Raw genomic sequence first — 26415 nt, forward strand, 5'->3', positions numbered from 1 at the left:
TTTTTGTTCAGTGTAGAATAAATAAAAGATGTCTGTAACAGATCATAATAAAAAATTACAGTAAATTTAAAATTTAATATGATAAATACAATATTTATAACAAATAAACATACACTAGATACAATAATTGTAATAAACAAATAAATAAAGACATAAAAAATACACACATGTTTCACATGATAAAGATAATAAATAATAAATATGATAACAAACATACAATAAATATGATAATAAACACATAATAAATATGGTAATAATCAAATGCAGCGGTGGGCAGCGGCCCGGTGGGGGCGCTGTGGCCGCCGCCTCTCCCCGGCTCTCCCCGGCTCTCTCACAGTTGCATGCCGGGCTGTGTGGAGGAATGAGGCGGCTGACCGCTGACTGTTTCCCCGGTGAACCCGCGCTGTCTGCGGCCTCAGGTGTTTGAGCGGAGCTGCCGGTGTCTCTGAGCTATGAGGTAAATACTAACTCGTCCCGGTTCTTACCGGATTCTTACCGGGTTCCTGCCGGGTTCTGCCGGGCTGGGAGAAGGACACTCTGAAGCTAACATGCTAACAGGCTAACAGATCAGCTGGTGGAAGCTCGGCTAGTTTAGCTTAGCTCACTGTTAGCCTGTTTTCATTCACTTTACAGCCTGGAGCCTCCGCTCGATCGTTAGCTCCGTTACCGGGTTAGCTTCACGGCTTCTGTCAGGTGTCAGTCCGCTAACGGACCGCTGTCAGTCGGGCTGCCAACTGACAGTCAGCCGGAATGCTAACACACAGTTAACCGGAATGCTAACAGCTGTCAACTGTTTTTTCTGACAGACGGCCGGAAAAAAACTCACAGCTACGTCACATATGGCATGACGTCATGACGGTTATTCGAGACAGGCAGTGACGTTTTGTGATTGGGGGGGGAGGGTTACCAGCTAACTAGATGCTAATGTTAGCATGTGGGAGGAGGAGGACAGGTGAGCAGGAGGACAGGTGAGGAGGAGGAGGAGGAGAAGAACAGGTGAACAGGAGGACAGGTGAGGAGGAGGAGGAGGAGAAGGAGAAGAACAGGTGAGCAGGAGGAGAAGAACAGGTGAGCAGGAGGACAGGTGAGGAGGAGAAGGAGAAGAACAGGTGAGCAGGAGGACAGGTGAGGAGGAGGAGAAGAACAGGTGAGCAGGAGGACAGGTGAGGAGGAGGAGGAGAAGAACAGGTGAGCAGGAGGAGAAGAACAGGTGAGGAGTTAGGGCTGGGCGATAAAATGATAACGATATCAATCGGGATGTAACTTTTCCTCGATTGAAATATGAGACGTAGTCGATAGAATGTGGATAGAACTCATTCCAGCCGTGTTCTGACAGACAACACGAACAGCCGAAGATCATAAGAATAGAGACGCGGAGAACCAAACGCAGTGAAGGACTTTGACTGTCGAACAGCTGAGTGTTTGACAGCCACAGCATTTCATCATGGCTCATGGTCTGACAGCAGCGCAGTGAGACAGACAAACAGAGCGCAGCTTCTCCTCACAGCACCAAAGTGTCTGAAACAGACACATCTGCAGAGGTGAAAGTGACTTCTTTAGACTCTACAGACGACTTTGTGTTAGTTTCAGCTTTAATCAGACTTTGGATGAATTATTTAGAAACAGCAGGACGCATCGCTCCGTGTCTCATCCGGCCGCTCGCGCTGAGCTCTCATTATTATTACCAGGGGCAGATGTGATGTTTTGGGGGCCCGGGGCCACAAGCACATGATCTTATTTTCAGCCTTTCTCTAACTGTGAATGTCGGCAGACTGTTGGCAGCTATAGGAGAAGTAGGCCGACTCAAAAGTTTTTAATTCCTGAGTAAAATGATTAATAGCACAGAAGTTTGACAGAAGCTGAAGTCAGAGTCCTGCAGTCAGGAGAGGTTGGCCTATTATCAGCACAATGTGCTTCAATTTACCTGAAGTTTGTTTCAGATGGAGCTTTTCATTTTTATATAATGCTGGAAAGATTAATTTATAATAATAAACCATATGTTTATTACACTCCAACACACCATGGTCACATGACACTGTGTCAGTGAACTATGAGGACAAAAAACAAACCACAAAAAAGCAAAACATTAATAAAAATAATAATCGTTCTTTAATTGTAATTAAAGTAAATTATTCAGTTAATGGTGATATTGATTTTAGGTATGAGGCTCGGACCTTTGCTGGGAGGACATTTTAGTACCTGGACCTCTGTGAGTTTTAGTAGAATAGGTCCTCCAGCTGGTGATGCTGTTCTACAGTATATTTGTCATGTTCAATGTCTGACAGAAAATAAATATTTAACCTAAATGAACCTGATGATATCTTCATATCTCACTGAGGAGTCAAAGGAACCTTTAAGCTCGACAGAAATACTGATTTGATGTAAACCGTGATATATATCGATATCAATGATATTTAAAAAAGGATCATCAGACTTGTTTCCACATCACCCAGCCCTATGAGGAGGAGGAGGACAGGTGAGGAGCAGGACGGGTGAGGAGGAGGAGTACAGGTGCAGGTGACTTTGATCTCTTGTCCTCCCCCCTGCAGGAGTCGTGGTGCGTCTCCTCCTGGCATCCTGGCCGTTGGACTATGCTGTGTCTGTCCCCTGCGTGGCGCCTCCTGAGCCGAGCTCAACGCCGCGCCGCTCAGCCAGCTGACATGTACGCCACCCGTCTCTACGGCAGCATGGGGGGAGGAGGAGGAGGAGGTGGGGGAGGAGGAGGGGTCAAACAGGGCCGGAGGGCGGGGCTGGCCGTGCTCGACGCACCTCACCCCCACCTCCCCCATCACCCAGCCCCGCCTCCCCCCGCCTATCCGCTGTACCAGGGTCGACCCGATGCCCACCGAGGGGCGCACTTCCACCACCACTACCACCCGCAGCCCGCACACCTGGCCCCGCCCCCGCTGCCCCCTCACTACCAGCACCACTTCCACACGTATGGTGCTTCAGCCACAGGGGTCGCTGCCGCCTCCAGCAGCAAGAAGAAGACGTGGAACTTCATCCACGAGAAGATGAGCTACGACACATTCTTCACTATGAAGCGCCTGATCGAGCGCTCGCGGCGCCCCGACGAGGTGCTGCGCTGGGTCACCCAAAACCCCGCCAAGATCTCCCACAACCACTACCCTGTCGCCCTGCAGAAGATCGGACAGTTGCTGCAGGCAACGCTGCCACCACGAGGCGCAGGGGACGACGCCGAGGCCTCGGGGGGAGCAGGAGTAGCAGAGGGAGGAGATGGGCGCCAGATCCTGGAGCACCAGGACTTCCAGACGCTCTGCAGCGCCATCGTCAACGACTGCGCCAAGTTCGACAACTTCAGCATCGTGAACTGCCTGTACGCGGTGGCGGCGCTTGGTGAGTCTGCCACTCTGTTTGTTCTGTGGGGGGCGGCTGTGAGGCTTTACAGGTAAGCCCCCCTCAGGTGTGGCCCCTCAGGTGTAGCAGTGTGTGTGTCTCTGCAGGTCTTCCCAGTGACTCTCAGGTGGTCCAGGTGTTGGAGGCGGAGTCTCAGTCCAGACTGAACCAGTTTAACCAGAAGGACTTGTCGATGGTGTTCAGCTCTAGCATGAAGCTGCACCCGGGCAGCCAGCACCCGCTGACCGAGGCCTGCCTGGCCGGCCTGGAGAAGAACCTGGAGAGAGAGCGCCACCCGCAGACGCTCTTCCTGCTGCTCTCCTACTACAGACTCAAGTGGCGCTCGCTGCAGCCGCAGGAATCCGCCACAGGGGGCGCTGACACCACCACAGGGGGCGCTAACGCCGCCACTGCCGACAGCAACAACACATGTCCAAACCCCGAACAGCTGCTCGCCAACAGGTGAGAGACGGACTAGTCCAGTCATGAAAAATCTGGAAAGTCCTTGAATCTTGTTTTACAAACCTGAAGGATAACAAATGATGTGTTTTAAGGCCGTCGGAAATCTGAAAATCCAACTTCTAGTTTTACATTTTCTGACTGATAGGTGGGGTCGTTTGTAAAGACTTTTAAAGAAAAAAAATGCCAAAAAATTTAATGAGAAAAACTGCCCACATTTTTAATTAAAAAATAAAATGTTGCCAAATATTTTTGAAGAAAAAGACTTCATTAATTGTTTTTCTTTAAACTTTTTTAAAGAAAATATATCTTCCAAACTTGTGAGCATCTTTTCTTGAAAATCACCTAAGCACATAAGACAAAGAAAATGGCCAACATTTTTTTATTTAAAAAGAAAATTTAAAGGAAAGAAAAATTGCCACAGTATTTTTTATGAAAAACAAAACAAAAACAACAAAAAAAGCACTGAAATGTTTACCTCTAAAATTTGCCAAAAACATTTTTAAAGAGAAAAAAAAGCCAATTTTTTTTGGGAAAAAATCAGCCATCATTTTTTGTTTAAAAATAGCCAAACCTGTTTGAAGAAAAAAATGTGTCAAATGTGTTTCTAAATAATTCCAAAACTTTGAAAGAAAAAAAATCCTTTTTTTTCCTGTTAGATCCCAAACTGAGGTGAAGCACTCAATTTGTGTCTGAACTGAATTTTTTTTTTTTACAGTACAAATTCATCAGCTCCTTCAGCTGAATTTTGAGTTCAAAGCTTTGGATATTAACTCGCTGATAAAATCCAGATGTTTGTGTTTCTTCAGGTCATGTTTACGAGTTTTAATTCACAGAAAAACATAAAAAATCAGTTCAATCTCAGTATTTGTGACGTCTCTTTGTTCTGACCTTCAGGAAGATCTTGCGTCTGGTCAAACACACTCTGGCGAGTGTCAGCGGCGTTCGCGACCAGGAGATGGCGCTGCTGGACGAGATGTTGGCGGCGTGCGTCCGGGAGGCGAGCAACAAGAGTCTGGAGCTGATCTTCAGCTCTCACCTGTTCTACCAGAACAGGCAGGAGAGGTTCATCAGCAGCCTGGCAGGTGACACGTCACAGTACACCGGGTACACGTCACAGTACTCAACGGGTACACGCCACAGTACACCGGGTACACGCCACAGTACACTGGGTACACGTCACAGTACACACCGGGTACACGTCACAGTACTCACCGGGTACACATCACAGTACTCACCGGGTACACGCCACAGTACACTGGGTACACATCACAGTACACACCGGGTACACGTCACAGTACTCACCGGGTACACGTCACAGTACTCACCGGGTACACGCCACAGTACACTGGGTACACGTCATAGTACACACCGGGTACACGTCACAGTACTCACCGGGTACACGTCACAGTACTCACCGGGTACACGCCACAGTACACTGGGTACACGTCACAGTACACCGGGTACACGTCACAGTACTCACCGGGTACACGTCACAGTACACTGGGTACACGTCACAGTACTCACCGGGTACACGTCACAGTACACTAGGTACACGTCACAGTACACACTGGGTACACATCACAGTACACACCGGGTACACGTCACAGTACACACCGGGTACACGTCACAGTACTCACCGGGCACACGTCACAGTACACACAGGAACACTGCGAGTACACACAGGAACACAGCAGGTACACGTGGGTACACAGTGAGTACACACAGGAACACAGGTATTGATCGTGTGACTTGTTGCTGTGAAACAGAGGAGTTGCCAAAGAAGGTGGACAGCATCACGCCGTACACGATGGCTCTGATCGCCAAATACATCGCCCGCCATCGGCTGAGGGAGACGAGGCTGCTGGACACCATCGCGGACTTCCTGGTGAAGAAGGCGGAGTACCTGGACAGTAAGGTGAGGATGGGACCGGCAGTCAGGCGACCGCAGTACCCGTGTGGCAGACTATGCAGGTGTGTTTGTGTCCTCAGGTGATCCAGAAGCTGGTGTTCCCGTTCAGCAGGATGAGCTACCGTCCGTCCAACGAGCAGCAGTTCTTCTCCAGGCTGGAGGAAGTGGTGGAGCTGAAGGCGCTCAGCTCACCGCTCGCCACCGTCAACATCCTCATGTCCCTCTTCCAGCTGGGACACTTCCCCGGCCTGGTGCTGCACCGTGTCTTCTCCTCCGCCTTCATCAGCAACGTCACCAGTCAGTACCCAAGCAAAACCAGTACAACCAGTACAACCAGTTCAACTAGTACAACCAGTACAACCAGTACAACTGAACACAACCAGTGCATCTCAGGACCTCTCAACAGAACCAGTACAACCTATACAACCAGTACATCCCAATACATCTCAGTATAACCAGTACATCTCAGTACATCTCAGTACATCTGAGTATAACCAGTACATCCCAGTACATCTCAGTATAACCAGTACATCTCAGTACATCTCAGTATAACCAGTACATCCCAGTACATCTCAGTACATCTGAGTATAACCAGTACATCCCAGTACATCCCAGTACATCTCAGTACATCTCAGTATAACCAGTACATCTCAGTACATCTCAGTACATCTCAGTATAACCAGTACATCCCAGTACATCTCAGTATAACCAGTACATCCCAGTACATCTCAGTATAACCAGTACAACCCAGTACATCTCAATATAACCAGTACATCCCAGTACATCCCAGTACATCTCAGTATAACCAGTACAACCCAGTACATCTCAGTATAACCAGTACATCCCAGTACATCTCAGTACATCCCAGTACATCTCAGTATAACCAGTACAACCCAGTACATCTCAATATAACCAGTACATCCCAGTACATCTCAGTATAACCAGTACAACCCAGTACATCTCGATATAACCAGTACATCCCAGTACATCTCAGTATAACCAGTACATCCCAATACATCTCAGTATAACCAGTACATCCCAGTACATCTCAGTATAACCAGTACATCCCAGTACATCTCAGTATAACCAGTACATCCCAGTACATCTCAGTATAACCAGTACAACCCAGTACATCTCAATATAACCAGTACATCCCAGTACATCTCAGTATAACCAGTACATCCCAGTACATCTCAGTATAACCAGTACAACCCAGTACATCTCAATATAACCAGTACATCCCAGTACATCTCAGTATAACCAGTACATCCCAGTACATCTCAGTATAACCAGTACAACCCAGTACATCTCAGTATAACCAGTACATCCCAGTACATCTCAGTATAACCAGTACATCCCAGTACATCTCAGTATAACCAGTACAACCCAGTACATCTCAATATAACCAGTACATCCCAGTACATCTCAATATAACCAGTACATCCCAGTACATCTCAGTATAACCAGTACATCCCAGTACATCTCAGTATAACCAGTACAACCCAGTACATCTCAATATAACCAGTACATCCCAGTACATCTCAGTATAACCAGTACATCCCAGTACATCTCAGTATAACCAGTACAACCCAGTACATCTCAATATAACCAGTACATCCCAGTACTGGTTATTCGGTCATGGAAAAAACATGCATTGAAAAAACAAACAAACAATAACTTCTGTTTTTATAAAGACAAAGAAAACAAAATCACCACAAAGCTCATACAGTGACTGTGTGTGTGTGTGTGTGTGTGTGTGTGTGTGTGTGTGTGTGTGTGCATGCGTGCGTGTGTGCATTTGCACATGCGTGTGCATATGTGCAGACAGTCCATACGCTCTGATTGTCCGGCGCTACCTGTCTCTGCTGGACGCCGCCGTGGAGCTCGAGTACCGAGAGTACAGCGGACCACGACTGCAGGACGCCCACAAGGTCCTGATGTTTGACCACGCCCTCACTGCTGACGAGGTCAACCGCAAGTACAGGTAACACACACAGGAAACACACACCTGCACTTACAGGTAACACACACAGGAAACACACACCTGCACTTACAGGTAACACACACAGGAAACACACACCTGCACTTACAGGTAACACACACAGGAAACACACACCTGCACACACACTTGGACACACCTCTGACTGGTGCTCACTGGTCCCTGTTCCCTCTGACTGGTTCTGACCAGTTATAAAGGTCTGGTGGCCGAGGCTCTGAGACAGCTGGTGGGAGAACACAACTACAAACAAGACGAAGTACTCGCCCCGGGATACTACACAGGTACTGTAATATGACGTTTGTTTGTTTCCATTATTACAGTACTACACTCAATACTACACACAGTACTATGCCTAGTACTACAGACAGTACTACACTCAATACTACACACAGTACTACACACAGTACGACACACAGAGTACTACATGCAAAGTACTACAGAGAGGTAGATCTTGCAGTACCTGAGCTGTGTCTCTGTCCTCAGACTTCGTGCTGTGGCTGGACGGGTCCGGTCAGGTTCTTCCCATCAGGCCTGGCGGTGGTCTTGCTCTCAGCATCGTTCCTCCGTCCTGCATCACCATGACGACCAAACCGGCCGACGGAGCGGTTGCTGTGGTGACCTCAGAGTTCCAGAAGTTCTCTCCGTTTGCGGCGCTGGAGGAGGGGGCGGAGCCACCGTGTCAGGAGGCCGTGGAGCCCCGATCCTTCCTGCCCCACCATGTCCGCAGCACGCCGGGGGCCGCGGCCCCCTCGGGGCCCCCGCGGCCCGGCACTAACGGCGGCCCATATGGCGTGTACTTCGTCCCGGCGGCAGAGTACTACTCCGGCCTGGCCAAGGAGCACTCTCTGGAGAGCCAGGACAGCTCCACGCTCAGCAGCCCCCCCTCTGACGGCCTAGCCCCGCAGGGGGCCCAGGGCCCTGCGGCCGCCGCCCCAGACTCACTCTTCCAGTTCTCCATCGGGAAGATCCTGGAGGACGAAGGTGGGGCCCCAGGGGGCCCCGGGACGGACTGTAAGCTGCCGGGATTTTACAAGGGTGTAACGTATTCTGAGGGGTCCGGGGTTGACAGAGGGGCCCCGCCACTACAGCTGCACCCCCCCGATGGGCCAGACGGGGACGACCCCCCCCCAGAGCAGAGGGCCATCAGGAGGTGAGGGCCCCTCAGATGTGTGCGTCCCCTGAGACAGGTCCCTGATGTCCCCTGTCAACTCATGTCCACTGAGACAGGTCCCTCATGTCCCCTAACACCGCATGTCCCCTGAGAAAGGTCCCTCATGTCCCGTCACCTCATGTCCCCTGAGACAGGTCCACACATGTCCCCTGAGACAGGTCCACACATATCCCCTGAGAAAGGTCCCTCATGTCCCGTCACCTTATGTCCCCTGACACAGGTCCCCTCATGTCCCCTGAGACAGGTCCACACATATCCCCTGAGAAAGGTCCCTCATGTCCCCTGTCACCTCATGTCCCCTGAGACAGGTCCACACATGTCCCCTGAGAAAGGTCCCTCATGTCCCCTGTCACCTCATGTCCCCTTGGACAGATCCACACATGTTCCCTGAGACAGATCCCCTCATGTCAATGGGGACAGGTCCATTTTGTCCCCTGTCATCACATGTCCCCTGAGACAGTTCACCTCATGTGTCCCATGTGTCTCTGCAGGGTCATCATGTCCGTCAATGACAAGTGGCACTATTGTCACAACTCGGAGGTGCTGGTCGGCTCCCGCGCCATGAGGGACCGCCACCTGAGGCTGCTGGGATACATCATCCTGCAGGTGAGCGCTGCACACACACAGACACCTGGAAATGTCTTGGAATTCACAAATAGTGATTTTGGAAAAATCTCAAAGTTTCGCAAACCTGTGTAGTAACATGATGTGTTCATGGACCGTTGGAAATGTGAAAATCCAACAATGTCTGTTTCTACAGTTTCTGGTCCAAAAATGCCTTTTTAAAAAAGAAAATAAATCACCAAAAATGTACTAAAGTAGAAAAAATGCTAAATTGCAAAACATTTTAAAGAAAAATATCTCCAAAATTAAAGAAAAAAATATGAATATATATGTGTCCATATATATGTACAGTATATATCTATATATGTAATAAATTGCATTTTAAAATACGCTAAACTTTTTTATTAAAAATTGCCTAAAACTTATAAAGTAAAAAAAAGCCAAAAATGTTCAAAAGGGAAATAAACAGCATGTTAAATCACCACAAAGAGAAGAACAATTAAAATAAAAACAATTCATTGTCAAATTATATTTTGAGAAATTGTCATTTTTAATTTAAATGGTCAAAATTATCCCAAAATATAAAATCAACAAAAAAAACACCAAAATGTTTCAAAGAAAATGTATTGCAGAAAAAAAAGTTTTTAAAGAAAAAAAATGGCCCAAAGTTTTTAAAGACAGCCACTGAAGGCCACAGACTCACACACACACACACACCTCACACACACACACACAAAGTTCTCACTTCACGTGTACTTACTTCCTGAACAACCAAACTTCATCATCGTGTGTGTGTGTGAGTGTGTGTGTGTGTGAGAGTGAGTGTGTGTGAGTGAAGGGTTAACTGACCACCATCAACTCAGCTCTGCAGCGTGTGGCGTGTCCCTGTGGCGTGTCCCTGTGGCGTGTCCCTGTGGCGTGTCCCTGTGGCGTGTCCCTGTGGCGTGTTTCTGTGCCGTGTCCCTGTGCTGTGTCCCTGTGGCGTGTTTCTGTGGCGTGTTTCTGTGGCGTGTCCCTGTGGCTATTCCTGTGGCGTGTCCCTGTGCCGTGTCTCTGTGGCGTGTCCCTGTGGCGTGTCCCTGTGGCGTGTCCCTGTGGCGTGTTTCTGTGGCGTGTCTCTGTGGCGTGTCCCTGTGGCTATTCCTGTGGCGTGTCCCTGTGGCGTGTTTCTGTGGCGTGTTTCTGTGGCGTGTTCCTGTGGCGTGTTTCTGTGGCGTGTCCCTGTGGCGTGTCCCTGTGGCGTGTCTCTGTGGCGTGTTCCTGTGGCGTGTTTCTGTGGCGTGTTTCTGTGGCGTGTCCCTGTGGCGTGATCCTGTGGTGTGTTTCTGTGGCTATTCCTGTGGCGTGTTTCTGTGGCTATTCCTGTGGCGTGTCCCTGTGGCGTGTTTCTGTGGCGTGTCCCTGTGGCGTGTTTCTGTGGCGTGTCCCTGTGGCGTGTTTCTGTGGCGTGTCCCTGTGGCGTGTCCCAGTGGCGTGTTTCTGTGGCGTGTTCCTGTGGCTATTCCTGTGGCGTGGTCCTGTGCCGTGTCCCTGTGGTGTGTTTCTGTGCCATGTCCCTGCGGCGTGTCCCTGTGGCGTGGTCCTGTGGCGTGTCCCTGTGTCGTGTCTCTGTGGTGTGTCTCTGTGGCGTGTCCCTGTGGCGTGTCTCTGTGGCGTGTCTCTGTGGCGTGTCCCTGTGGTGTGAGAAGTGGTCTGCTGGCTGAGCTCCTCGTGTCTCCTGCTGTTGAGTGGCTCTCAGCGTGGCCCAAATTTTGTCAAGAAAAAAATAAAATAAAAAAAATGAATCCAAAATCCAGTCGTTTAAAGTTGTCTGCTCCTCCAACAGAAATCACACATCAGTCCCCAAGGGTCTTAAAATTTTGACCCAGAGCCCTGGAAAAGTCCTGGAAATGTCTCAGAACTGTAAGAGGCCTGGAGCTCGTCAGTGAGTGATGTGACTGTTGTGTTTTGTCTCCTCTCAGCTGCCGTACCATGAGCTGGAGAAGCTGAACGGCATCGAGGAGGTCAAACAGTATCTGCACAAGAAGCTGCTGGACGTCCCGCTATGACGCCCTCTGTGTGTGTGTGTGTGTGTGTGTGTGTGTGTGTGTGTGTGTGTGTGTGTGTGTGTGTGTGTGTGTGTGTGTGTGTGTGTGTGTGTGTGTGTCGGAGGTCAGAGGTCGGCTCATGTTGACAGAAGAGGACAGCTGAGGACGTCCCCTGAGGACAGCTGAGGACGTCCCCTGGGACGCTCTCTGTGGTCATATGATGAGAATGAGGCGAGCTGTTGGGTGACGCCCGTCTGTCTCCTGTTTGGTCGCTGTGTGGATGAACAAACACTAAATCTGTTTTTTTTTTTTTGGGGGGGGGGTCCCCTTTTTCTAAAGTTTGGTAACCATGGTAATGACAGTGCTGCATGCGAGGAACTTTGTTTTATAACATCAGGTGATTATGTTGGGAGAGGGGCTGATGGGTGCTGTAGTTCTCTGTGAGGGCACACAGAGGGAGGGAGGAGGGTTACCATGGTAACATGGCCAGCGTGCCAAAAGCCTGGAGGCAAAGCCAGCTCCAGTGTGCTGAGGTTTGGGTGATTACTGTCGGGGTCAAAGGTCAGATTATTTATTTGTGTACCAGGTGACGGACAGACGGCTCGTTTATATTCTAGGAATCTTCCTTCAGATGTCTATAAAAGATCAAAGTCAGAGCGTGTGTGTCGTCTCTCACTGCACATCCCACACACACACACACAGACACACACATACACACACACAGACAGACACACACACACAGACAGACACACACACACACACACACACACACACAGACACCAGCCCAAAACATCAGGGAAACCTGGAAAGTCATTGAATTTGCCAATAGAAATTTCCAGGCCTGGACAAGTTTTGGTAAAAACATGTTTTCTTTCAAAAATGATTCCAAATAATTAAATAAAATTATTAAAATAAACAGAACAATTTTTTTGGTAGCTGTGATGTCACTGTGATGTCAGCGGAAGCTGTGATGTCAGCAGTAGCTGTGACATCATGGTGATGTCAGCGGTACCTGTGACATCATGGGGTGTCAGCGGTACCTGTGACATCACGGTGATGTCAGCGGTACCTGTGATGTCACGGTGATGTCAGCGTTACCTGTGACGTCACGGTGATGTCAGCGGTACCTGTGATGTCAGCGGTACCTGTGATGTCACGGTGATGTCAGCGGTACCTGTGACATCATGGTGATGTCAGCGGTACCTGTGATGTCACGGTGATGTCAGCGGTACCTGTGATGTCACGGTGAGTTTGGGGACAGAAGGACATTAAACAGAAATGAGAAAAAGTGCATTTATTTGTGAATTTTCTCAGGCAGGCATCTGATTGGAGGCTGAACACTGGCTCCTCCCTCATCTGTAACAAACGACAGCCAATAGCCCCTCCCCCCGTCTGTCAAACTGCACAAGCCCCGCCCCCTCCGCTGCTCAAAGAAAAAAAAAGTCTCCGCCGACCGAAACATTCCTCAGATAAAAACCAACAAACACTCGATAAAAACAGAAACACACAAGTAACAAAACGCTCCATCAGGCTCCGTCGCCGCCACCGCAGCCTCGCCCGCTCTTATTGGCCCACCGCAATGATTGGCACGTGAGGAGGCGTGGCCTGCACAGCCTGTCCTCTCCAATGAGGGGGAGGGGGAGGGGGAGGGGGCGGGGCTAGTCCGAGTCCGAGTCACTGGATTCCTCTGAGGAGGTCTGATCATCCTCGTCGTCCTCGTCCTCATCGTCGTTCTGCGAAAAATACGGAGAGCGAATGTTACATCACGTGACCGACAGGTTTCCTGTTGCCATGGTGATTCATGGTGGTTCCTATGATGATGAGATCAAAGTCAGAGAAACTTTTCAGCAAAAAGTGAATTTGTGAAGCTGATGTCAGCTGATTTAAACTCAGCTGATTCTGCTTTGTTAAGGGCTCTCTTAAGGGAAGTCCATCCCTGAGTCCATATATCACAATTTATTTAAAGGGAAAATTCAGGGATAAAAACCCCTTCTGGAAAAAAATCGCCAAAATTTAAAAAAGAAAAAAAAACTTTTAAAGGAAAAGAAATGCCACAAGTTTTTAAACATTTTAACACCTTTAACACCTCTGCTGCTAAAACCCCTTCAAATAAAAACAAACCCCTTAAAGTAAAAGAAACCCCTTAAAATACATCACTTCATTCAGCCTTTAATTTAACCTGAACTCTGGTCCTTTTTAAGGGGATAAATTAAGGGTTTCCCGAACTCTAGATTTCCAAACATTGTTGAGTTTTTGTGTTTTCACCTCGTCGTCATCGTCGTCGCTGTCTGTGCTTCCTGAAGTCTCGTCGTCTTCATCTGAGTCGGACGAGTCGCTCTTCTCCTCGTCTGAGTCCGACATGTCCTGCTGGAAGACAGACAGACAGCCTGAAAGACCGCACTGAGGGTTCAATACACATCCAAATCAAAGACAACCAAGCCAGTTACAGAGTGCAGTTTCTTAGGAAGTGTGGGTGTGAATGCTGCATGTTGAAAAGCTGATGCTGCACCGCACTGCTGGATTTAATGCGTATGAAGAAGCTTAAGTCGCAGAAATAGCTAGGAAAGTGTGAAGAGGTTTAATTAGTGTGAATGTCACTGAAAAGTTGATTTTCACTCCTGAAACACAGACAGTGAGCTCACATTCAAAACTTCATCTTTCCATCTTTGTATGAAACAGAGAGAGAGGACGGCCGGATGAACGTCTCTGTGCTCAGTTTGTGTCTGAGGAGTCAAACTTGTGAACGTCATCACACGTTAACGACAGTCATGACCTGCTGCTCTTCATACATTTCAGCTCTCGGTTTACATTACGTGATGTGTGTCAGCCGGTGAATTTTCTTTCACGCCTCGCTGTACCGACTGTGTGAGTGCCACTGCTTCCAGGGAAACACTGTTTGACAGTTTCACTGAAAGTTTCTCTGTATTTTCACCAAAGATGATGTTTGTGGAGCGAAATCTGTGGCCGTGACTGCGAGTGAAAGAGAAAAGTTTAGGAAGCTGTCTGCACTTTGACCGTTGAGTCTGAACATTGGCACGATACAAACTGAACGTGAAACCTGAACAGAACATTTTTTAGGAAATGCCGAATAAGGTTTAATATTTCCAGAAGTTTGAATGGAATTAGAAAGGTGAGCTGAAGTCTGAACGTCCACAAGATGAGGAAGCTTTAAAGTCGGGAGGGAGTTTCTGGGTGAACGTTTGAACAAGGACAGAGGAGCTGAAAATGCTTGAAAAACCCTGAATTTGTGTCAGATGTGAACGTTTCAACATTTCATTTGAAAGTGGAAAAATTCCCCAAAAACTAAACATTTTAGAAAGAATCAAAGGTGTGAATGAAGTCACAGCGTTCAGCTCCAAACAATGTTTTCATGAATCAAGTTTCTATGCTGAAAATTTGGAAGATGGCAACAAACACTAACACAAACAAAATGATAACAATAATAATAACAATAACAACAACAACAACAACAACAACAACAATAATAATAATATGGAGTTGTGTAGCTGTAGTTGTGTATTGTGTTACCTTGGCTCTGTAGGCCATGGCTCTCTTGTTGACGTTGACGGCTGTGGTGGCGGTTCGTGAGCTGGCTGCCTTCTTGGCCGTCACGCGGACTTTAGCTGCGGGGCTGCTGCGGACTTTAGTGGTGCTGCGACGCTTCTGATGAAGACACAAACAAACAAACAAACAAACAAACAAACAAACAAACAAACATGTTTAAACACAGAAACAAACAACCTGCAGGAAAAGTTCGATAGCATCAGATAAATAGCCCACAGTCCCTAACAGACCCCCCTCCTCAGATAAATAGCCCACAGTCCCTAACAGACCCCCCTCCTCAGATAAATAGCCCACAGTCCCTAACAGACCCCCCTCCTCAGATAAATAGCCCACAGTCCCTAACAGACCCCCCTCCTCAGATAAATAGCCCACAGTCCCTACGCTGAGTGTATGTTGTGCAGCAGTGTGGTGTGAGGGAAAAACTCACTGAGGAGGAGAACTCTTTGTAGACGGCTCGATCCTGAGGAGACAGAGACTGAAAACAAACAACAACAAACTTCAGCTTTAACTCAGTCACGGTCACTATTTGTGTTTGTGTGTTTGTTTGTGTGTTTGTTTGTGTGTCCTCATGATGTGTCACACAGACTGCAGGTGGATCACACATCCTGATCGTCTCCTTCACACACTGAAGATTCAGAAGTGCTCTGTGTGAACTGACGTTCTGTGTGAACGGTGCTCTGTACCTTGACCCAGTCCTCCAGCTCGGCCTTGTACTCCACCTGCTGCTCCTCCACCAGCTTCTTGTACTTGTCCTTCTGGCTCTGGCTCAGTTTGTGCCACCTCTTCCCGATCTCAACCATCCGCTCCTTCAGGCTAAAGTGATTCAGCTCGCCATTGGTCAGCAGCTCCTGGGAGAACATCTGATACCCGCTCCTATTGGACAGAATCAGCAGGGGGAGGGGCTTAATGCCAGGCCGCTCTAAGGTCATTTATTAAACAAAAAGGACAGAAATTCTCTGAATTCTTCTTTTCTTTGTCTTCTGTGATAGAAAGCGAACAACTTTAACCCTTTTAAACCCAGACAAAAAGGCTTGATTTCTTTTTTCAAAAACATTTAAACAGGGTGATGAGGAACCTAAAGAGAAATAACCCAAAAATTCAATTAGTATTTTATTCATAGTAATTCATTAGTAAAACTGTATGAAAATTGTATGAAAATTAGAAAAAAAAACAAAAGAAAAGAGAAATTTAAATAAAAAACAATAATGAACAAAAGACAAGGAAATGACCTGAGAAAGTGCTTAAAAAATATTCTGTAACATAATTTATGTCATAATTTTGAAAATGATTATTATGGCAGGACATGTCGCCACTGTAATAATGGCCGCTCTGTTACCATAGCAACAACCTATCAGTACAACAACAGGTGAGCTCAGTGAAGCCGAGAGCAGACGCACTCACACGGGAGGTTTCTTCGGTTCTCCGTCAAACTTTGGTTTCCTCTGATTCTGGGCGCCGCCAGACGCTGCTGCTGCCGCCGCCGCTGCTGCAGGCGCCCTCATCTCCAACAGCTCCCTCTGCAGGACACCACACAGGGACACATCAGACACACAGGGACACATCAGACACACAGGGACACATCAGACACACAGGGACACACAGGGACACACAGGGACACATCAGACACACAGGGACACATCAGACACACATCAGACACACAGGGACACATCAGACACACAGGGACACACAGGGACACATCAGACACACAGGGACACACAGGGACACATCGGACACACAGGGACACATCAGACACACAGGGACACATCAGACACACATCAGACACACAGGGACACATCAGACACACAGGGACACACAGGGACACATCAGACACACAGGGACACACAGGGACACATCAGACACACAGGGACACATCAGACACACAGGGACACACAGGGACACATCGGGACACATCAGACACACAGGGACACATCAGACACACAGGGACACACAGGGACACATCAGACACACAGGGACACATCAGACACACAGGGACACATCAGACACACAGCGACACACAGGGACACATCAGACACACAGGGACACATCAGACACACAGGGACACACAGGGACACATCAGACACACAGGGACACATCAGACACACAGGGACACACAGGGACACATCAGACACACAGGGACACATCAGACACACATCAGACACACAGGGACACACAGGGACACATCATACACACATCAGACACACAGGGACGCTCTGTCCTCAGTCCCAGCTTTGTGTTGGTCACTCAGACGAACGATAACGATCGTATTTGTACAATCATTTTTTCCTCCGTATGATGTTCGATCAATAATTCCGAATTCCTCACAGTTTAGTTTACTTCCTGCCTCCTACATCCGTGTTCACGCCTCATTTCCTACATGACCTCCTGACATCCAGTCGCGATTAGTGTGAGTTATGTTCAGGTCACATAGAGCACGCAGCAAAGTCGTTTTTTTGGCCGCTGTCAGCTGTGAGCATGCAGACGCAGAATCAGCTCGTCTCCGAGGCGGTGTGCAGATCTGTCAGTGAGCAGAAATTCGTTTATTCATTTGTTTACTAAAGTTATGTAACGTGTTTATTCTGAAGGTTGTGATGGCGAATGAAAATTTTCTCAAAAAAGGAGAATTATGATCATCTGGTTCGACATTTACACCTGATGGCGCAGGAGGGAGGAGCTTTGATTCGGCGTGCACTGAAACACGCCAACATGTAAACTCATCAATAAAGCCGGAGGACATTCGTTTTGGCGTTTTGATCTGAGTGGATTTGTTTTTGTGTTTTGATCGGCGTGGATTCGTTTGGTGTGGCTTTTGGGGGGGTGGGCCGGGTCAGTGTATGAGGGGGTGTGGCTCGCTGACCACGGGATGGTACTGAACCTCATAACGCTTCTGGTCCTCCGCTGCCTTCTTGATCCAGGGAATCTTCTCCTTCTTCTCCATGGACTTCCAGGCTGCCTCCATTGCCACCTGGGCCTTCCTGCGGTCACTCTGTGGGACAAGTCACATGACCAGTGTTCAGACACACATGTAAATATACATATATATATATACACAGGTGTGACTGTACAGATGTGAGCATACAGGTGTGATTGTACAGGTGTGAAGGTAAAGGTGTGATTGTACAGATGTGAGCATACAGGTGTGATTGTACAGGTGTGAAGGTAAAGGTGTGATTGTACAGATGTGAGCATACAGGTGTGATTGTACAGGTGTGAATGTACAGGTGTGAAGGTAAAGGTGTGATTGTACAGGTGTGAAGGTAAAGGTGTGAACGTACAGGCATGAACATACAGGTGTGAAGGTAAAGGTATGATTGTACAGATGTGAACGTACAGGTGTGAACGTATAGGTGTGAAGGTACAGGTGTGAACGTACAGATGTGATTGTACAGGTGTGAACGTACAGGCGTGAAGGTAAAGGTGTGATTGTACAGATGTGAACGTACAGGTGTGAATGTACAGGTGTGAACGTACAGGTGTGAACGTACAGGTGTGATTGTACAGGTGTGTACGGGCAGGCGTGAAGGTAAAGGTGTGATTGTACAGATGTGAACGTACAGGTGTGAACGTACAGGTGTGAACGTACAGGTGTGAACGTACAGGTGTGAACGCACAGGTGTGTCAGATGACTGACATTAAAATAGAGAAGAAGAAAGTGGGCGGGCTCACTCTGTATTTGGACAGGAAGTCTCCCATCACACTCTGCTGCCACGTCTCCTCCGCCGTCTTCGGTGTCTCCGGAAGCTTCGCCGCCTTCTTCCCGTCCCGCCGCTCTCTGGGTGCTCCTGCAGGTGTCCACGTCTCTGGCTCCGCCTCTCGACAGCGCTCCTGGGAGGAGGAGAAACACTGGCAACAGGTGAGGAGGAGGAGTAAAGGAGGATGATGAGGAGGAGTAGTTAAGAAGGGGGATTAAACAAGGAGGAGGGGGAGGAATAAAGAAGGAGGAGGAGAGAGGAGGAGAGGGAGTAGAGAAGGAGGAGTAGGAGTAAAGAGGGATGAGCAAAGAAAGAGGACGAGGAGGAGGAGGAGAAAAGAAGAAGGAGGAGGAGGAGTACTAAAGAAGGATGAGTAAAGAAGGAGCAGTAGGAGTAAAGAAGGAGAAGGAGGAGGAGGAAAGAAGAGGAGGAGGAAAGAAGGAGGAGAGGAAGAGCGAGGAGGAGTAAAAAGGAGAAGAGCGGAGTAGAGAAGGAGGAGGAGTAAAAAAGGAGGAGGTGGGGTAAAGACGGAGGAGAAGGAGGAGGAAGGGAAGCGGAAGAAGAAGGGGTAAAGGAGGCATAATGAAGGAGGTGCAGACCTTAACAGATGGAGATTTGGCTCTGTGGGGGCTGGCAGCCACGCCTCCTCCCACTCTGGCTCCGCCCAGTTTCTCCTCACCCAGGACCCGGTCTCGCTCCTCCTCAGGGAGACTCTGAGACACAACGAGACAGACTGAGGACACACTGAGACACTCTGAGCCAGAACAGTCAAACTCTGCTTTGACTTCAGGAAGTCTCCCACTGCCTAATGAAGCCTTTCAGAATAAAATCCTGTGTGACCCTGAAGACAAATTTGAAGTCTTTAAATCCTTTCTCCAGTTTATTGTGAAGGAGACAATTAATGTCCCCCCACTGATACTCAAGCCCCAAATCTGGCCCTTGACAGGGCCCCAGGTGGCCCCCCAACCATTCTCTAACTGACAGTAAAAATAAAGTAGTTTTTGTCCTTTAATTGTCCAAAATGTGTCAGAGAGAAAACAGCATCAACACCGAGGGCCCCGCGGAGACACGAATATCCTACAATCCCAGAAAACGTCCCAGAGTTATGTATGTGCTTGCAGCCTGTGGCCGCGGCCCCCCTGTCATGCTGTAATGGTGGCACCCCGTGTCCCCGGTCTACAGACTGTCTCTGGGGACGCTACAGACTGTCTCTGGGGACGTACCTCCAGGAAGCGCTGCAGGTCAATGTCATACTGCTTCTTCCTCTGAAAACACACAGACAGGAAGTGAGGGCATATTTCACAATAAGAGCAGCTGAATCCTGGTGTGATGTTATTCATGGTGATGTCATGGTGATGTCACTGACCTGCTCGCAGCGTTTCTGGAACATGTCCTTTTCTTTCTGCGTCATCATCTTCCACTGCTTACTGCAGAGCACCATCCGCTCTGTGCTGGGGACGTCCTTCATGTTCACCATCAGCTCCGCGCAGTACAGAGAGTACCCGTTACTGTGGAGACACAACATCATCATAGAGAGCAATTACTAATTTCACACCTACCATTATTGTAATATGACATGCATCTGTTTCCATTATTGCTGTGCCCCCCCTCTCCCCCACCCTCTCTCTTTCTCTTTCCTTTTTTGCCATGATTGTATTTCATTTGCTATTTACGACATCTATCGCTCGTCTGTCCGTCCTTGAAGAGGGATCCCTCACTATCCTCTACCGCTCTTCCTGAGGTTTCTTCCTCTTTTTTACCCGTTACAGGGGTTCTTTTTGGGGAGTTTTTCCTCGGGTGATGTGAGGGTCTGAGGGCAGAGGGATGTCATACACTGTAAAGCCCTCTGAGACAAACTGTGATTTGTGATAATGGGCTCTATAAATAAAACTGACTTGACTTGACTTGACTTGACAACGCTCTGTCAGACCAACCGCTCTATACAGAAACACGCACCGCTCTGTCAGACCGACCGCTCTATACAGAGACGCACCGCTCTGTCAGACCGACCGCTCTATACAGAGAAATGCACCGTTCTGTCAGACCGACCGCTCTATACAGAAACATGCACCGCTCTGTCAGACCTACCCCTCTATACAGAGACACGCACCGCTGTCAGACCGACCGCTCTTTACAGAGAGACGCACCGCTCTGTCAGACCCACCCCTCTATACAGAGAAACACACCGCTCTGTCAGACCGACCGCTCTATACAGAGACACGCACCGCTCTGTCAGACCGACCGCTCTATACAGAGAAACGCACCGCTCTGTCAGACCGACCGCTCTATACAGAGACACGCACCGCTCTGTCAGACCCACCCCTCTATACAAAGAGACGCACCGCTCTGTCAGACCGACCGCTCTTTACAGAGAAACGCACCGCTCTGTCAGACCCACCCCTCTATACAGAGAAACACAACGCTCTGTCAGACCGACCGCTCTATACAGAGAGACGCACTGCTCTGTCAGACCGACCGCTCTTTACAGAGAGATGCACCGCTCTGTCAGACCGACTGCTCTATACAGAGAGACGCACCGCTCTGTCAGACCCACCCCTCTATACAGAGAGATGCACCGCTCTGTCAGACCCACCCCTCTATACAGAGAAACACAACGCTCTGTCAGACCTACCCCTCTATACAGAGAGATGCACTGCTCTGTCAGACCGACTGCTCTATACAGAGAAACACAACGCTGTCAGACCGACCGCTCTATACAGAGACACGCACCGCTCTGTCAGACCTACCCCTCTATACAGAGAGATGCACTGCTCTGTCAGACCGACCGCTCTATACAGAGACACGCACCGCTCTGTCAGACCCACCCCTCTATACAGAGAGACGCACCGCTCTGTCAGACCGACCGCTCTATACAGAGAGACGCACCGCTCTGTCAGACCGACCGCTCTATACAGAGAGTACCCGATACTGTGGAGACACATCGCTCTGTTAGCACTGATCATTCTTGATGATGGTGAGACAGACTTTTCTCTTTTTAATTTTTGGTGATTTTCAAAGAAAAAATGTTTAAAAAGCTTTTTTCTTTAAAAACTTTTATTTCTTTCAAAAGTTTGGGTGACCAATTATCTGCTGACACATCTGTTTTCTTTTTTCCAATTTTTCATCTCATCGGTGAGCAGTGTCCCATTTACAGCCTCGTTAGCCGTTAGCTCGTTAGCTATAATGCAGACTCACGGTGGAGGTTTGGTCGGCCGTCCATCAAACTTGTCCTTCAGCTGTCTCTCTGCTTTGGTGAGGACCGAGCGGACATGGTCATCAGAGTTCACGTCAGGATGAGCTTCATGATACGCTCTCATACTGCCCTGCGCGCGCACACACACACACACACACACACACACACACACACACACACACACACAGTAACAAACACACACACACACAGTAACAAACACACACACACACACACACACACACACACACACACAGAGTAACAAACACACACACACACACACACACACACACAGAGTAACAAACACACACACACAGAGTAACAAACACACACACACAGAGTAACAAACACACACACACACAGAGTAACACACACAGTAACAAACACACACACACACTTTAACATTGTATTTATAAAGATTTTTTTCACAAAAACACAAATGTTAAAGTTGCAGCAGAATTCAGATCAGAGACAAAAAGTTTCAGTCTGGTTCTGGTTCAGTCTGGTTCTGGTCCAGGTTCAGGTTCTGGTACCTCGTAGTCCTTCTGGAGTTCCAGGGCCTTGCTGATCCACTTGAGTCTCCTCTTGTCGGACAGTTGGGACCACTGTCTCCTCAGAGCCTCCTTCAGCTCCTTCTGACTCACCTGCACCCAAAATACACAATAAACAACACACAATAAACAATACAAAATACACAACACAAAATACACAACACACAATAAACAATGCACATAAACAACACAAAATACACACCTTCATCTATTCACTCACCACTAACGTGATATTTGTGTGTGTGCGCGTGTGTGTGTGTGTGCGTATACCTCTGGGTGGAGCTTCATGTAGGTCTTCTTCTCGTGGTTGTACCACAGCTGTTGAGGAGTTTTGGGTTTCTCCGGCAGGTCGGACTTCTTCCTCTCCTCGATCAGCTCCGGATGTTCCTCCCTGCAGGTCAGCTGATGTTAGACACGCTAAACACACACTAAACACACGCTAACAGTAACACACCTCACAGTGACCTGTTAACAGGTGTACGGTGAAGTTGGTCTGAAGCTGGTGTGTTATCAGGCCTGACATCAGCCTGAAGCTTGTGAGTTAACAGGTGTGAAGTCGGTCTGAGGTTGGCGGTGGACTCACTTGAATCTGGTCATGTTTTTCTCAAACTCTTCTTTCTCTCGCTGGAACTCGGTGATGTATTTTTGCTGCAAAAGAGGACAGAAAATCAACAACCTTTCAGACACGCTGAGACTATGTGCCGTGTGTGATGTAAGTGACAGGCGTGACATGTAAATGACAGGAATGATTTGAGCGTCATGTGCAACGTGTGTTGTGTTGACGTGTGATGTGAGTGACACGTGTGACATGTGAGTGACACGTGTGATGTGAGTGACATGTAGTGATATGAGTGATGTAAGTGACATGTGAGCAACAGGTGTGATGCGAGTGACAGACAGGTGACATGTGAGTGACAGGTGTGATGTGAGTGTCAGACAGGTGACATGTGAGTGACAGGTGTGATGTGAGTGACAGACAGATGACATGTGAGTGACAGGTGTGACATGTGAGTGACATGTGTGATGTGAGTGACGTGTGATTTAAGTGACATTTGAGTAACAGGTGTGATGTGAGTGACAGACAGATGACATGTGAGTGACAGGTGTGACACGAGTTACACGTTTGATGTGAGTGACAGGTGTGACATAAGTGTCACATTTGATGTGAGTGACAAGAGTAATGTGAGTGACAGGTGACATGTGAGTGACACGTTTGATGTGAGTGACAGAGAGGTGGCATGTGAGTGACAGGTGTGACAGGTAAATGACAGGTATGATGTGAGTGACAAGTGACGTGAGTGTCAGGTGTGATGTGAATAACATGTTTGATGTAAGTGACGTGAGTAACAGGTGTGATGTGAGTAACAGACAGGAGACATTTTAGTGACAGGTGTGAGGTAAGTGACAGGTGTGACATGTGAGTGACAAGTGTGATGTAAATGACATGTGAGTGACATGTGATGTGACATGTGAGTGACACGTGATGTGAGTGACAGGTGACATGTGAATGACAGGTGCGATGTGAGTGACAAACAGGTGACGTGTGAGTGACAGGTGTGATGTAAGTGACAGGTGTGACATGTGAGTGACACGTGATGAGAGTGACAGGAGTGATGTGAGTGTCAGGTGTGACATGTGAGTGACAGGTGACATGTGAGCGACAAGTGTGATGCGAGTGACAGATAGGTGACATGTGAGTGACAGGTGTGATGTGGTTGCAGATAGGTGACATGTGAGTGACAGACAGGTGACATGTGAGTGACAGGTGTGATGTGAGTGTCAGACAGGTGACATGTGAGTGACAGGTGTGATGCGAGTGACAGACAGGTGACATGTGAGTGACAGGTGTGATGCGAGTCAGACCTTCTTCTTGTCGGGCAGCTCTTTGTACTTCTTGGACAGGATCTTGGTCAGGTCCAGGTTGCTCATCTCCGGGTGGATCTTGGCATACTTGGCTCGTTTCTCCATGAAGAAACGGAAGTACGGAGTCAGAGGTTTTTTGGGGAAATCTGGATGAGTCTGTTTGGACATGAGAGTCAGGGTCAAAGGTCAAAGGTCAGATGGACTCTGAATGGCGGCGGATCGGTCCGTGAACCGGACTTACTTTGAGCTTCTTGCCTTTGTACGGGTTCTTGACAAACTCCACGGCGTCGATGATGAGCTCCGTCATCGTTCGGTACTTTCTGACCTGAAACAAACATGAGTGACGGTTCAGTATTACTCTGAGGACTGACAGTTTTTGGCAATTCTTTTTTTCTTTATAAAACTTTTAGCATTTTTTTACACTGTAATAATATTGGCAGATTCCTTTTTTTCTTTTAAGAGATTTTTTTTTATTTTTGCAAACATTTTTTTCTTTTAAGTTTTTGGTGATGTTTTTAGAAACTTCTGGCAATTTCTTTCCTTTAACACTTTAGCTATGTTGTCTTTAAAAACTTTTTGAGGGATGGCAATTCTTTTTATTTACATTGTTTTTAGTGATTTTTATTTATTTTTGTCAAAGTTCTTTTTCTTACAAATTATTTGGCTTTTTTTTTTTTTGGCTTTTAACATTTTTGCTGATTTTGAATGAATATATGCCTCCCATACCTGCGGCCAGCCAAAATGAAAATCACCTGAATTACTTAATTCATCAGCCAGAAACTGTAAAAACAGAAAGTATCATTGGATTTTCACATTTATGATGGACCTTGAACACATCATGTGGGACAAACACTTCATGCATGTCCTCGAGTCCCTAGGGGATGCTCAGGGAAAAGCGTCTGTAGCCTTTGGGAGGTCAAGGACCTGTAAATGGGGATGGTCAGTACCTCTGAGGAGACTTTCTGCCATTTCTGGCGGCACATTTCTCCGGTGAAGCTGCCGAAACAAACTTTATCCCAGTCGAAGTGCGACTCGGTGGTTTTATATTTCATCCCGTCAGCATCCGGCAGAAGACTACGGATCCGCTCCAGCAGAGTCAGACAGTCCTCCTTCGACCAATCATCTGTCAGCACGTCACAGAGACAGACAGAGAGACACAGTGAGACAGACAGACAGTGAGACAGGTGAATGTGAGACAGACATAGTGAGACAGGTGTTTATGAGGTCACAGAGGGGTTACCTGGTTCACTTTTGATTCTGGCGCTCTGAGCGACGGAGACACTGCTGCTGCCGTTCATCCTGCAGCGACTGATGGAGGAGACTCCGCCCTCCCTCCTCTGAACACACACACACACACACACACACACACACACACACACACACACACACATTTCTTATGATTTTTGTTTTCTTGAAATTTTTGGGTGATTTTTAAAACTATTGGGGATTTTACCTTTAAAAAAAAAATTATCAGGCCTTCCAAACTGGCAGCCCACCAAAGTAAAAATCACCCAAAAGAGCCTTTTTAGCAGCCAGAAACTGTAAAAACAGAAATTATTGTTGGATTTTCCAGTTTCCAACGGTCCTTGAGCACATCATGCATGCCCCTGTGTCACTCAGGGAGGCTCATGAGAAAATTTCTGTCCCTACACAGCCACTCTTCTCCTCTGGTAAATAAAGAACAGTCCCTTAGGCCTATTCTTATTTTTAATTAATTAAACAGATGTTTTTACCACTAATACTCAAGGGTTACAGAGCTTTCAGCTGAATCAAATGATTGATCTGTGGTTGTCATGGAGACAGATCTATTATCATGTAACCTCATCAGCACTCTGCTGTAATAATAATATTAATGATAATAATAATAATAATAATAATAAGTGCATTATATTACAGATGGGTTTCATTGGGATCGCGGGTGTGTGGCATCGGTTGATCCTCGTGCTCCCTCCCGCCCTCTGCGCTCTGATCCCGGCCTTTCCTGACCCTAACTGACCGGCCGGGGACACCTCTCCCCGGCTGTGGCGCGTCCCCGCGGCCCGCTGACAAGGTCACAGTGAGCGGGGAGA

The 26415-nt window shown here is 47.9% G+C and overlaps 2 protein-coding genes across 4 annotated transcripts; one reads left to right on the forward strand and one right to left on the reverse strand.

The window, feature by feature from the left end:
- Nucleotides 1-299: 299 nt before the first annotated feature.
- On the forward strand, nt 300-12143 carry fastk (Fas-activated serine/threonine kinase). Its single transcript, XM_088086067.1, has 11 exons — nt 300-457; nt 2550-3357; nt 3465-3819; nt 4714-4901; nt 5586-5734; nt 5809-6025; nt 7553-7712; nt 7917-8008; nt 8211-8877; nt 9390-9504; nt 11424-12143. Exons 2-11 carry the CDS (start codon nt 2592-2594, stop codon nt 11508-11510), a joined length of 2796 nt encoding a protein of 931 aa, XP_087942193.1. The 5' UTR covers nt 300-457; nt 2550-2591; the 3' UTR covers nt 11511-12143.
- Nucleotides 12144-12768: 625 nt separating this feature from the next.
- On the reverse strand, nt 12769-25736 carry ubtfl (upstream binding transcription factor, like). 3 transcript variants are annotated; one of them, XM_088086069.1, is made up of 19 exons: nt 25587-25736; nt 25294-25469; nt 24588-24671; nt 24347-24502; nt 23067-23131; nt 22754-22874; nt 22466-22576; nt 21938-22065; nt 20109-20250; nt 19966-20007; nt 19342-19455; nt 18717-18893; nt 17926-18036; nt 16455-16570; nt 15737-15926; nt 15481-15528; nt 15018-15152; nt 13755-13853; nt 12769-13222 (listed from the first exon to the last, which is right to left on the reverse strand). In XM_088086069.1, exons 1-19 carry the CDS (start codon nt 25642-25644, stop codon nt 13148-13150), a joined length of 2148 nt encoding a protein of 715 aa, XP_087942195.1. In that variant the 5' UTR covers nt 25645-25736; the 3' UTR covers nt 12769-13147. The 3 variants fall into 3 exon arrangements, with proteins under 3 accessions (XP_087942195.1, XP_087942196.1, XP_087942194.1); XM_088086070.1 differs by having other exon boundaries at nt 13755-13856; nt 18717-18875; nt 25587-25735; XM_088086068.1 differs by having other exon boundaries at nt 13755-13856; nt 25587-25735.
- Between the last annotated feature and the right edge of the window lie 679 nt (nt 25737-26415).

The sequence above is a fragment of the Plectropomus leopardus genome, chromosome 12 (assembly GCF_026936395.1).
Source record: "Plectropomus leopardus strain MGB_pleo_1.0 chromosome 12, ASM2693639v1, whole genome shotgun sequence".
NCBI classification, from domain to species: domain Eukaryota; kingdom Metazoa; phylum Chordata; class Actinopteri; order Perciformes; family Serranidae; genus Plectropomus; species Plectropomus leopardus.